Source organism: Nannobrachium achirus (genome assembly GCF_963921795.1).
Source record: "Nannobrachium achirus genome assembly, chromosome: 16".
Classification (NCBI taxonomy): Eukaryota; Metazoa; Chordata; class Actinopteri; order Myctophiformes; family Myctophidae; genus Nannobrachium; species Nannobrachium achirus.
Window position 1 is genome coordinate 36,107,408 of NC_137823.1, and position 14,908 is coordinate 36,122,315.

The following is a 14,908-nucleotide window of genomic DNA, read 5'->3' on the forward strand; positions in this document are numbered from 1 at the left end:
CTTGCTCAGGGACGCCTTGACACATTGTTGGGGCTTGAACCTGGGATCCTCTACTTCCATTAGCTCCATAGCTCTCTATCAATTCTTGAGTCTCCATGATTGCATTTAGGTCCCCATCCGGAATCAATGGGGGTACAATTACTATAATACGTTTTTTTTTTCTTAAAAATACGAGAAAAAAACAAAAACAAAAATATTATTGAACTCAAGTCTCCATGGCGTACTCACGCCATGGAGACTAGAAAAAAGTCATTTTGTGGGTGAACTACTCCTTGAAGGAAATAACGCATGAAGGAGAGAGAGAGAGAGAGAGAGAGAGAGAGAGAGAGAGATAGAGAGAGAGAGGCTCTGAAGTAATGCGTCTGAAAGTGTGACTGTGCGAGAGAAAAACTCCAGAGAGAGTGAGACAGACAGCAGTAGTAGTCAGGGAATTGGATTTCAGCCTTTGATCAGTGTAAATAGCTGGGAAAGGTGAGCACAATGACAGCCACTCCCCTGTGGCGCTGCTCTGAGATCAGCTTGTACACGGCAGTAGCTCAGCAGCAGCGTGGTGAATGGGATATCAGCTCTGTAACTCCATATGGGCATAGGCACCCCATCGCTTTCCAGCACAGCTTAGGATGACATTAGGAATGGATTAGAGATTTCTCTGCAAAGTCAAGCTACTGTACAACTAACTCCCTATAGAACCCTCCACATTACTACCTACCGTACATCCAATTCCCTATACACTGCACACTATCGTACAACCAACTCCCGACTTCAATGTTTTCAGGCCAAGGACCCCTTAGTTGAGAGAGAGATGAAGCAGGGACCCCCACAACTTTCTCATATAGATTCCATATAGTTTCATCGTTTGACAGCACAATCATCAATGTCATTTGGATTCATGTCAGTTTATGTTTTCAGATATTTAACCATTTGAACTGTCAAACTTGACATTTCTCTCCGTACTTAGTCTGCTCTTTTCCCCCTCTACACCAAACCCCAAGCTCACAAGGCCTCGCGCTGCGAGGCGTTGTGAGCTTGTAGATCTGCTATTTTTGGCTCAAGTTCTCAGAACATGGACGCTAGGGTTTAAGTGGTTAATATAAAAAAATAGAACAAAGTTTCTATCACACAAAGATTTGGAGGCCCCCCTGTAGTAACTCTGAGGACCTCTAGGGTTCCCGGACCCCCTGTTGGAGACCCCTGCCCTATAGAACCCTCCACAGTACTACCGTACATCCAACTCCCTAGAACACTCCACTGTACTACCTACCGTACATCCGACTCCCTGGAACATTGGTTCTCAAAGTGGGGTCCGGGGACGGATCAGTGGCCCTTGAGGGGGTTCCAGGGGGTCTCCAGCAAATAGTTAACATAGCATAAATCTAAATTTGGGGTTCCATGACATTAAATTGTTTGAGAACCGCTGCCCTAGAACAGTGGTTCTCAACCTGTGGGTCGGGACCCAACGTGGGATCCCCAAATTATTTTTGGGGGTCCCCAGATGATTGCGACCGTCAGGTCGCATTTACTACCAAAACCTCCACCGGCTGTCTGTCAGTCTGTCCGTCATGTCACACTTTTCCCCAACTCATAGATACGATGACATCACAGAGTCCACAGCTGATGATGTGGTGACATCACAGAGTCCACAGCTGATGATGTGGCGTGATGTCATACAATACACAAACAAGCCCTATATAAAGGGGCAATTCTCACCAGGGAAGAGAGCATTCCTCGACTCAGACCTTATCGCCAGGATCAACTAAGCTTATAGCTTATCATCACATCCAACCATCTTAAGATACTCAGCTAGTGGGGAATGCTCTCTTCCCTGGTGAGAATTGCCCCTTTATATAGGGCTTGTTTGTGTATTGTATGACATCACGCCACATCATCAGCTGTGGACTCTGTGATGTCATCGTATCTCCATATATGGCCATCTCCGTATATGGAGATATAAGTCGTCCATGCCCAAGTATGGGCTGGTGAGGTCAGACTTTGTGTGATGCGTAGGTTATCTCCATATATGGAGATTCAACATTCCAGGTGTAACTATGGCTGCCCGTATGACGTGAGAGGTGGAGGTTGTGGATTAGCAGGCAAGGAGTGTGTGTGCAAAGTTTGGCATGTGTATTGTATGACATCACGCCACATCATCAGCTGTGGACTCTGTGATGTCATCGTATCTCCATATATGGCCATCTCCGTATATGGAGATATAAGTCGTCCATGCCCAAGTATGGGCTGGTGAGGTCAGACTTTGTGTGATGCGTAGGTTATCTCCATATATGGAGATTCAACATTCCAGGTGTAACTATGGCTGCCCGTATGACGTGAGAGGTGGAGGTTGTGATATTTGTGGAGATAAGCGACCAACGGTCGCTTATCTCCCGATTAGGGAGTCTTACTGGTTAGCTCAATGTGCAACATTGTTTTCTCAGTCAACAGTAAACAAACCAACATACAGTTTTAGTGTATAGAGCAGGGGTATTCAACAAAATTGTCCAGGGGGCCACATTGACAGAAACCCAAGGGGCCGGGGGCCGCACTAACGTACCAGTTGAATACCCAATTACCCATGGTATAGAGGGTATCTGCACATATCTAAAGTGACAATTTAAGGACTTTTTAATACCTCTAAAATGACAAATTAAACACTTGCCAAATTGTCAAATATTAGAGTCAGAAATTGTGAAAATACATGCTCCCTTGGCCATTATTTTTGCATGACACAGTGTGTGTGGTGGTCCTTGAGGACTGTTTCAAATATAACAGAGTTCAACAGGTCGAGAACCACTGATCTAAATAAAAGAAAGAAGCTGAGGAAGCTGAGAAATAAATGCAGTGGGAGTTTGTGTGCGGTGGAGCAGTCAACCGTCGTTGGTATTTTATGCATGCGTGAGCGCCTGTTTATTCAATATCACCACTGACTGTTTTTAATAATGCATTATTAATACTCATAAACATCGAGATCCCAAAGCAGTGTACCCTATAAATAAATCACGGACCTGCCTACTTTGCTCGCCGCCTCCCCAGAGAGGGCGAGTGTTTGTGTTTAACGCAAGCAGGCCTCCCTCAGGCAAAGCTGGTTTTTGATGTTGAAAGTGTAAACCTCAACGTTGTTTTTGTGTCTCTGCGAGAGGTGTGCAGTCGCTAACGAGCAGCGCTTGCTCAGCAGAATCCTCGCCTTCGACGGCAGGACGCCAGTCGTGTCGCCTGAGGCCACAGAAAGCAGTGCAGTAAACACTAGCACTCGGCAAACAGGGGCGTCACACCAAATTCTGGGCCCTTGGATTCACTGCGGGCCCCCCATGAATGTTAACAATTGAAAAATAGCAGATATACAAGCTCACTGCGAGTTTGTAGATATTGCTATTTTTAAAAAATCGTGAAAATGTGTGCAAGAAACCTATGTTTCCATGCCATTGGTGCTCAAACTTTTAGGGACCTCCCAGAAGCAAAATTTGAGTTACAAATGTTTGCTTTAAAAATACATATATTCAAAGATTTGCACACATTTAAAAAATAGCATATCTACAAGCTCGCAGCGGCTGCGAGCTAAAGTTACTAGGGCCCATCCACCTTGGGCCCTAGTAACTCAGTCCCACTCCCACCACCACCCCCCCCCCCCTTGTGACGCCCCTGCTCGCAAACACAATCTGAACCATAGAACTAACGTCAACACAAAGCTCAATAATTATTTGCCATTCTGACAACGGTCAACCTAAGTAATTGTGCGCTGTCTCCTGCTTATAGCTTTGATGCTTCTCTTCAGTGACCTCTCCTTGGGTTCGTCTGGCTGTCAAATTCTTGCCAACGTGGCAGAACGTGTGCAGCTTCCAACTGCTCTGTAATCAAAACAGCAGAACTGTTTTTTTTTTTTTTGCACATGCACCTGCTCCCCTGTCATCCTCATAACAACAACCCTCCCTGGGCTTTGTTCAATTCAATTTTCAACAGTTGCCATAACAAAACAAAAAAAGAAAATAATCATTCCTCAGCCTAATGTGTACAGTATATCAGAATATTCAGCATACAGTACACTTCCTATAGATCTGTCTATGGTATGGACAGACATATGGGGAATCTCTCTCTCTCTCTCTCTCTCTCTCTCTCTCTCTCTCTCTCTCTCTCTCTCTCTCTCTCTCTCTCTCTCTCTCTCTCTCTCTCTCTCTCTCTCTCTCTCTCTGTGTCTTTGTTACGGTGAGTGAGGAGATGGACCCAAATACAGATGAAGCAAGGTTGAAGGGTTGAGGGACTAACAGGTGACTAGGGCAACAATAATCAAGGTACACAAACAAACAGGAAACTCATGCAGGAAACAATGCTACAAAATGAAACGCACTGGGGAATCACTACCAGAATTACATGACTAATACAGAGACAATAACAAAAAACCTAAACCAAACGGGGAACAAGAACAGAAGTAGGCCTAAACTTCCAAAAACATGTACCGTATAAACAGACAGTCAAAGTCCATGCGCTGAGGAGTGGACAGTGAATCTTAAACTTGCTGCTCAAATGTGATCTTCAGTACTTTTAGTGACAAGTCTGACAACATAATGACTCATAATGTAGGTGTGAGTAATGCTCTGTCATACCACGGTGTAACTCACTGAAATGAAAAGCAGATCTACAAGCTCACAAATTCAATGCATTGCAATGTGACGCGTTGTGGATATAAATCAGGCTCCGGTATCTGAGCATCCAGGACCGTGACACAGCTTTAGAAATCAGATTTGAACCATGTTTCAAAACCACCTGGGAATGTGGCTTGAATTTGAAACGCCCCCCAAAAAAGGTGTTTCTTTTTTGTTTTGTTTTTTTGCTGTTCAGAACGAATTGGATTCCATTGTGGAATAGGCAAACAATCTGACAGCGTAGACAGCCTCTGTCACTCTTTCTCTTACTCTTACTATCGCTTTCATTCTGTCTCATCCTAACACACAACGTTTGCCTGTTATCTCTCCTATAAATAGCACCAATGAAAAGAAAATATTCAAAGTTTTGGGTTTGAATATATGCAGAATAAAAAATGGACCTTGATATGAAAAAGGTTGGTTGAAGTGGCTAAGAGAGTAAGAAATCTCTCTCTCTCTCTCTCTCTCTCTCTCTCTCTCTCTCTCTCCTCTCTCTCTTCTCTCTCTGCCTCCACCCAGTTGCAGTCAGGTGTTCCTCTGCCCAGCCCCATGGAGCTGATGGGGAAGATCCTGGTGAAGAACAAGAAGAAGCACCACAAGCCTGACGGCAGCAAGAAGAAGCTCTCAGAGCAGGCGTCCAACACCTACAGCGACTCCTCCAGCATGTGTGAGCCCTCGTCCCCCAGCGCAGGTAGACCAGCAACGCACGCACGCACACGCACGCACACACACACACACACACACACACACACACACACACACACCCACACACACACACACACACAGGGGTGTCGCACAAAATTCAAGGATTCACTGCGGGCCCCCATGAATGTTCTTCATAGGGGGAGGGGGTTTAACCCATTTAGACTGAAAACGCATTATTTTGCGCTTTAACTATTGAAAAATAGCAGATATACAACCGAGTGCCCCGCTGCGAGCTTGTAGATCTGCTATTTTTGAAAAATCCAGAAAAAGTCTTTTGAATAGTCTTTGAATGTTTCAAAGTTTGAGCAGTGGTGCTCAAAAGTTTTCATGTGAAGGACCCTCAAAATGATGTATTTGGCCACGGACCCTCCATCTCAAAATATTTAGTTCCAGGGACACCCCAGAAGCAAAATTTGGGTTACAAATGTTTGCTTGAAAAATACATATATTCAAAGATTTGCACACATTTTCAAAAATAGCAGATCTACAAGCTTGAGACAATATGTGTGTAACAGTTGCACCTCAGAGCCTCTGCCTGATAATAATCAATCTATCTATAAATGCGACAAATCTCTGCGTGTATGTATCTCTGCGTGTATGTAACCCGCGTATCTCGAGAACCGTTCGTCCCACCGGCTTCAGATTCGGCACGCGCGTTCCCCGACGCGGCGCGGAGTGCAGTGCCGAGCCTCGACCCGACCCGACGCACGGTTTTCCGAAACCGGCGCAAAACGTTCGGAATCTCCTTATGCAGAGCTGATTGTTGACATCAGGCTGTTCCGGAGGAAAACGGCGCAAGCGCTGACTCATTGTGACTTCACTTCATAAAAGGCTCTGACATCACGTACGCCGGCGCGAAACGTTCGGAATCACCATATGCGGAGCTGATTGTTGACATCAGGTGTTTCGGAGGAAACCGACGCAATCGCTGACTCATTGTGACATCACTTCATAAAAGGCTCTGACATCACGTACTCCACATGAGTCAACAAAAAATCTCTGTGAATGTGTATGTATGTATGTAATCCGCGTATCTCGAGAACCCTTCTTCCCACCGGCACGCGCGTTCTCCAGATATGGGCATAAAATGAATGCCCGTATGCGGAGCTGATGTCTGACATCAGAGTTTTCCGCAACCGGTACTGTGTGTGCAGAGATCTCCATATATGGGCATAAGGGGACAAAGGCAAACAGATGGTCAAAACGGGTCCTATGACAACAGGTATATTGGGGTTTGCATTAAAGGGTGGGGACAAAGGCAAACAGATAGATGGTCAAAACGTGTCCTATGACAACAGGTATATTGGGGTTTGCATTAATGGGGTCCGCTCCAAAAAAGATAAAGAAAATAAAAGAGACAAGACAAACATAAGACATGGGAGGATGACTTGAATGATGCAGATTTAAGCAGGCTGCGTATTCTGCTTAAAGAAGAAACAAACAAAAAGCGACAGAGATCTCATATATGGGCATAAAATGGATGCATATAAACAGATATCTCCATATGCTTAAAGAAGAAACAAACAAAAAGCGACAGAGATCTCATATATGGGCATAAAATGGACGCCGATAAAAAGATATCTCCATATATGGCATATATGGGCATAAAATGGACGCAGAATCACAAAGATCTCCATATACGGGCATAAAGGGACACAGACAGACAGATACAGAGATCTCCATATATGGGCATAAAATGGATGCAAATAGACAGATATCTCCATATATGGCCATAAATGGGCATAAAATGGACCCAGGATTATATCTGCAGTGATCTCCATATATGGACATAAAATGGACGCCGACAGACAGACAGATACAGATATCTCCATATATGGGCATAAATGGACACAGGCAAACAGATGGTCAAGACGGGTCCTATGACAACAGGTATAATGGGGTTTGCATTAAAGGGCGGGGCATTCATTCCCTATTTACATCGTTCCCGAGTTGGCCAGGTCGCCGACTAGACGCAGCTTCTAGTAATCAATAATAAGCCTAATATCTCCCCATGGACAATGGGACATTTCCCCTTTTGGCTAGTGGTTAAGACATTGGCTTTCCATGCGGGAGGCCTGTGTCTGAATCCCGGTCGTGACACATGCTGTTGCATGCATGTTACAGTCACTCACACACACATGCAAGAACACGGTCACAAACATATGCACAGTCAGGCACCACGCATGCTTGCACACACAACCACATGCACGTACACACATGACTACATGACTACATTCTCTCTCTCTCTCACACACACACACACACACACACACACACACACACACACACACACACACACACACACACACACACACACACACACACACACACACAGATACAGTAAGACATTGAAGGCTAAAGGGGTAACACAAGAAGTCCTGGGGTTGTAGTCTGGTCACAAACATACACAGAAACACACATGAACGCACGCACGCACACACCCAAGTACACGCACACACGCACACACACACACATACACACACACATGCACACACACACACAATGCCCTCTGCACCTCTGGTGAGGTTTGTGCCTGCCTGGGTCTCTGTGGTGCATGTGAGCAGTGCTCCACACACTGAACCCAGTGCTGTTTATCATACATCGTTTTCACAGCCCTCTCCCTCAATCAGCTCAGGGGGATTATTGGCTATTGCATATACAGGCACACGCATGGGCAGACACCAGGGGGTCTTAAAACTGCAGCTGCAACTCTTGAGTGCGCGCGCGCGCGCGTGTTCGTGCGTGTGTATGCACACACACACACACACACACACACACACACACACACACACACACACACACACACACACACACATATACTTTTCTGTGTTCTTTCTTCTTCATGTCTTTCCTTATGTGTATTGTTATTATTGTTGTTATTCATCTCAATGATATTAAGAATCTTGATTAAGTATAATAGAAAGTATCCATACTGCCCTCCCAGCTGTCCATATGATAGTGTTGGTCATTCTCATGTGAGCACACACTGCCCCCTGGTGTAATATACTAAGCAGTGCAAGTGTGTGATCTCATAGCAACCTTTCTACAGCCATGGTACTACTGACAGTTGGAATGTGGTCGACTTTCTTTCCCCCTAACCTTTAGAGTAACCAATTATTGACCTGTATAGCAGATATACAAGCTCACAGCGCGGCACCTGCTATCTTTGAAAAATTGTGAAAATTTACATATTTAAAATCTGTCTAAGGTTTTTTGGAAAAAACAGTTTCTATGTCAGTGGTGCTCAAAATATTTAGTTCCAGTGACCTCCCAGAAGCAAAATTTGAGTTACAAACGTTCGCTTTAAAAATACATTCAAAGATTTGCGCACATTTTCATTACTTTTCAAAAATAGCAGATCTACAAGCTCGCAGTGTGCTATTTTTCAATAGCTAAAGTATGAAATAATTAAGGCCATAATTGGGCCCATGTAACTCAGTCCCACTTTTCCCCCCTTGTGATGCCCCTGGTGTTGATCATGAGTCATGGTTTGTCCTCAAGGTTCCACCAAAGAGGAGACTGCAGATTCTGCACAGCCACCTGAGGGCACTGAGCTCAGGCACGCTCATGGAAGGAAGTCCATTGGTGAGAATGGAATGTGCTACTTTTGTACAGTTAATTTACAAAAAAAAAAAACATGAAAATATACATGATCATTTTGTTGCGACCATCAGGTCGCATTTACTATCAAAACCTCGACTAGCTGTCTGTCAGTCTGTCATTCTGTCAGTCTGTCAGTCTGTCACACGTCACACGTCACACTTTTCCCCTGCTCATATCTCCGCAACCGTTGCCCCGATCCATGCCAAATTTTGCACACACAGTCCTTGCCTACCAAACCACAACCACAACCCATCAATTCTCACATGACCCTCTTCTAGCGCCACCATGAGGCCGGTTCTTGCCAAACACATTTATGGACACAGCTCCTACAATTTTTGGCCAAAAATCACGCAAATCGGTACACAGTATGTCTTCACTCATGTCATCAACATGGATCTGTCCAATTTAGCGCCACCTTCAGGCCGATTTTTTAAAACACATTTTTGGACACTACTCCTACACATTTTGCCCTAAAATCACGCTGCGACCTGACGGTCGCTTATCTCCCGATTAGGGAGTCTTACTGGTAATAAATGTGTGACTTTTATTTTATTTTCAGGAGAGGTGGAGCCAGAAAGTGAGGATGATGATGACGATGATGATGAGAAGAAGGGCTCCATGGATGAGGTGGGTAGAAGTCTCTCATTATGCACACACACACACACACACACACACACACACACACACACACACACACACACACACACACACATAAGCATGTGCGTGCACACTACACACACATGCATTGCACACGCATGCATGCATGCAAGCACACACGCACGCACGCACGCACGCACGCACACACGCACACACACACACACACACACACACACACACACACACACACACACACATAGTAACCAGTAAGACTCCCTAATCGGGAGATAAGCCTGTCACACTGCTGACATCAGTATGACATCACAACGTACACAAATGACCCTTATATAAGACCGGCATTATCTACCGACAGATTAGTAACAAGATGTCAAAATCGTTGAAGGTTGAATCTCCAGATATGGAGATAACCAAAACATCACTCCATATATGGAGATAACCGACGAATCTCACCAAGTCTGACCTCACAAGCCCCATATTTGGACACGAACAACATATAACTCCATATATAGAGACATAGCTGCTGACATCAGTATGACATCACACTGCTGACATCAGTATGACATCACACCGTACACAAATGACCCTTATATAAGACCGGCATTATCTACCGACAGATTAGATGCAAGCAGGATCTCGACTCTGACACAACTCATCGGCTCATAAGCTGGTTCTCCCTCCATATATGGAGATAACCGACGAATCTCACTAAGTCTGACCTCACAAGCCCCATATTTGGACACGAACAACATATAACTCCATATATAGAGACATAGCTGCTGTTCGTGTCCGGTCGCAATAACAATAGTTATTAAAGTTAATGAGTCCTCAACACACTGACAGCTCTGTCTCTCTCAGCCCCCTTTTTATAGCACAGCTTGTGTACAGGCTCCGCCCACATGTGTACACAAACCTTTGTGTACGTTGCTGTGGCAACAGTCTGTTGTTGCTGGTCTGTTTGTGTACATTAGCAACCACCTTAGCAACCATGGTTTTACCCTAGCAACCAACTGTTTACCATAGCAACCATTTTTTTACCTTAGCAACCAACTGTTTACCCTAGCAACCAACTGTTTACCATAGCAACCATGTTTTTTTTACCTTAGCAACCAACTGTTTACCATAGCAACCATGTTTTTTTACCCTAGCAACCAACTGTTTACCCTACGCAAGTTTCTAAATTCTAGGAGAGCTAAGGCAAGGAGCGCTCGTTTTCACCAGCGTCGGCAGGTTAGCTACTCAGCGTCTGTTTTACTGAGGTTAAGGTTAGGGTTAGGGTTAGGGTTAGGGTTAAGGTTAGGGTTAGGGTTAGGGTTAGGGTTAGAGTTGGGGTTAGGGTTAGGAATGGTTAAGGATAGGTTCAGGTTTTGGTGCACCTCCGCGGTCCAAGTGACTACAATGTAGCGCTCCCTATCTCCGGTTCAGCCAATCACAAGCTTCAAAAATGAGTCCGGGGCGTGGTTTTGCCTTAGCTCTCCTAGAATTTAGAAACTTGCTTACCCTACTAACCAACTGTTTACCATAGCAACCATGTTTTTTACCTTAGCAACCAACTGTTTACCCTAGCAACCAACTGTTTACCACAGCAACCATGTTTTTTTTACCCTAGCAACCAACTGTTTACCCTAGCAACCAATTGTTTACCATAGCAACCATGTTTTCTTACCCTAGCAACCAACTGTTTACCCTAGCAACCAACTGTTTACCATAGCAACCATGTTTTTTACCTTAGCAACCAACTGGTTACCATAGCAACCACTGTTTTAGACCACTGTTTCTTGCCGGTCTTATATAAGGGTCATTTGTGTACGGTGTGATGTCATACTGATGTCAGCAGTGTGATGTCATACTGATGCGGAGATATGAGCAGGGCAAAGGTGTGACGTGTGACCGACGGACGGACGGACGGCCGGTGGAGGTTTTGATACTAAACTGCGACCTTACGGTCGCAATAAAAGGATATATGTACAGTAAACAGTTGGGTTGTCACAGTTTTATAGTTTGCATTTTTTTCCCCTCTATTATTAGTATTATTAATAAAAAGAATATATATATATATATATATATATATATATATATATATTTTTTTTTTTCTTTTTTTTTCTTTTTTTTTTTCCTGAAATCATATTCAGTTGAAAGGAAATCAGGCATATTTAACTCTCCCCGATTAAAATAATACTTCTCTCCTTTAATAGTGAGGCTTATTTTTCCACACAAACTAGATTAAGCCTCGCTTCTCGTTAGAATAATCCCACATTTGAGTGATAAATCCCACATGTCATGTCATCAGGGGATAGAACTTGGATTAGACTCTCTGACTGATATTTACAAATATATAAATCCCTAAATCTGCTACTTAATCGTATAAGTTAACTTACGTATAAGTATACCTGCCATTTATGTTTTATGCATTCCAAGTTTTAAATGTGCTTAAACTGTAACTCACAGTCACTAGTCACTAACATTGTATGTACTGCAGGGAGAAATGTATGGGATGTTGATCTTGCCGGAAATAGTTTCAATAACATGGAAGATACAGACAGACCGACAGATACTATTGTCTGTCTATCTACATCTACATATATATGTCATCGAATGTGGACAATGTGGAACCAGTGAGAGTAAAGCAGCAGTTTTGACACTGAACCCTAAACCTTAACCAACAGTACATTACGCTTAGCCTGGAATCCAGACTGATTTCTGCTTATATCAACAAATCCAAAAGACGAACATTGCAATCAGTCAGGATTACAGTCCACATTTATATGTGTTATACAAACTTATATTGGGTTTTCCACAACATCTGACTGTTTTTGGTACAGCTGAAAAGCATGTGAATAGTCTATGACTATTAAGCCTCCACAGTCATTGAACAGTCAATAAACATAAAATCGAACCTCTGTTCGAAGTGGAGCTGTGTGTGTGTGTGTGTGTGTGTGTGTGTGTGTGTGTGTGTGTGTGTGTGTGTGTGTGTGTGTGTGTGTGTGTGTGAACTGTAAACTGTTCCTATGAGTGAGTGGTGAGTGTGCCTGGCCTGCACAAAACAGCGCCCCTCCTTTAACTAGTGTGTTGTGTGTGGCCACTCAAGGTATTGCCAGGCTACACGGCCAGCCAGCCACCCACCCAGCCAGCCAGCCACCCAGCCACCCAGCCACCCACATACCCACGGACATACCTGTCTATTGGGAGCTTGTGTTCCACACAGCTCCAAAAAAGCAATCCCTCTGATTACATGGGTTGATGCTGCCACCTAGTGGTTGTTTACAATAATGCAGTTTACACTGGAGTTTCTCCCTGACAGATATTCTCAAATAAATTGTGTGTGTGTGTGTGTGTGTGTGTGTGTGTGTGTGTGTGTGTGTGTGTGTGTGTGTGTGTGTGTGTGTGTGTGTGTGTGTGTGTGTGTGTGTGTGTGTGCGTGTGTGCACGCGCGCACGCGCAGGGTACAGCAGGCAGCGAGGCTTTTGCCACAGAGGAGATGTCCAACCTGGTCAGCTACATCCAGCCAGTCAAGTTCAACAGCTTTGAGGCTTCCAAAAGTATGCATTTACTGTACATCTAGCAGTGTTTCTGTCCCGCTGAGTGAAATGATATCGTTCTCAAACATTTTCATATCAAGGACAGCCACATTGATATGTGTTTGGCTGCAGACCCCCATTTGAGCAAAGATGTTGTGCCAGGGACACACATGAGAGAATATTCTGTTCCCTCTCTCTGTTCAGAGATCAATCGCAGTTACCAGATGTCTTCCTTCGTGGAGACCAAAGCTCTGGAGCAGCTCACCAAGTGTCCGGTGGAGTTTGTGGAGTATCTTTTATCGGTCTTGCTCAATTTAATTGTAGGATAATTAGTAGAAGTAGTAACAGGAGCAGTACTAGTAATAGCAGTTTTGCAAGTAATATATTTTTATTTTTTTATAAATGCAATAACAATGGCTGTGATTATAACAGGCAAACTATATAGGAATAGAAAGCCTACAGTTTCTATTAGCTTGGATCCCCCATCGAGGATGTCACTGCTAGGCGTGTTTCTGAACTGCCCACATCCCTCCTCTGAGATACAGACACAGACAGAGTAGACAAAAATGGCACCATATTATAACTAGAAATACTGTTCCTTCGAAACAGTGTGGGCTCGCTTCCAACCCAACAAATAGGATACTTTAAGGTACTGTAAGGTACAGTACCTTACAGTATTGTACTGTACCTTACTATACTGTACTGTACTGTACTGTACTGTACTGTACTGCACTGTACTGTACTGTACTGTACTTTACTGTACTCTACTGTACCTTACTGTACTGTACTGTACCTTACTGTACTATACTATACTGTACTCTACTGTACCGTACTGTACCTTACTGTACTGTACTCTACTGTACCTTACTATACTGTACTTTACTGTACTCTACTGTAGTTTACTGTACTCTACTGTACTGTACCTTACTGTACTTTACTGTACTCTACTGTACCTTACTGTACTGTACCTTACTGTACTGTACTTTACTGTACTCTACTGTACCTTACTGTACTGTACTGTACCTTACTGTACTATACTATACTGTACTCTACTGTACCGTACTGTACTGTACTCTACTGTACCTTACTATACTGTACTTTACTGTACTCTACTGTACTTTACTGTACTCTACTGTACTTTACTGTACTCTACTGTACCTTACTGTACTTTACTGTACTCTACTGTACCTTACTCTATTGTTTTGTACTTTACTGTACTGTACTCTACTATACCCTACTGTACTGTACCTTTCTGTACCTTACTGTACTTTACTGTTCTCTACTGAACCTTACTGTACTTTTACTGTACTCTACTGAACCTTACTGTACTGTACATATTCTATGTGTTCTAGAGGTGTATATTGAGTGCATATACTGTAGGTTAACAATCCCAGATCACATCTGTCCTCCACTATGTCTATAACCAAGGCGTTCTTATGTGGCCACTCCAGACTGAGGAGTGGAGCATGACTTTTATTGTGTTTGTGGATCTGATTTGAAAATGCATTGGTTGTGATATCTCCCTGACAACCAACAACAACCACTAATACGGCTGAGTGTCCCTGCGGGTTCTAGGATATATACTGTAAATCCCATTGCCCGGGATCCTAAAACCTTATTCTTTTTAAGTAAAATTTCTAAAACACTACAAAACATGTCTCAAAGACAAATACAAGCAAACGTCTCCACAGTAACACAGTAACAGTTGTTTGTGTGTGTGCGTGCGTGCGTGCGTGCCTGCGTGCGTGTGCACATTGTAGATCAACTTCATAGCAGTATTAAGTGGTCCATCTATGTTTTTTTTATTAATAATAAAATCTGCAAAGTAACAAGTAA

General features: G+C 43.7%; 1 protein-coding gene across 1 annotated transcript in view; it reads left to right on the forward strand.

Annotated features, from left to right (window-relative positions):
* The window catches only part of plcb1l (phospholipase C beta 1-like), a gene marked incomplete at both ends in the record, with an annotated part of 254,020 nt that overhangs the window by 186,773 nt on the left and 52,339 nt on the right, over positions 1 to 14,908 (forward strand). The window contains 4 exons of the mRNA XM_080744659.1: positions 5,151 to 5,322; positions 9,499 to 9,566; positions 12,997 to 13,093; positions 13,277 to 13,361. Coding sequence (XP_080600785.1) covers positions 5,151 to 5,322; positions 9,499 to 9,566; positions 12,997 to 13,093; positions 13,277 to 13,361 — 422 coding nt within the window. The remainder of the gene's footprint in view (positions 1 to 5,150; positions 5,323 to 9,498; positions 9,567 to 12,996; positions 13,094 to 13,276; positions 13,362 to 14,908) is intronic.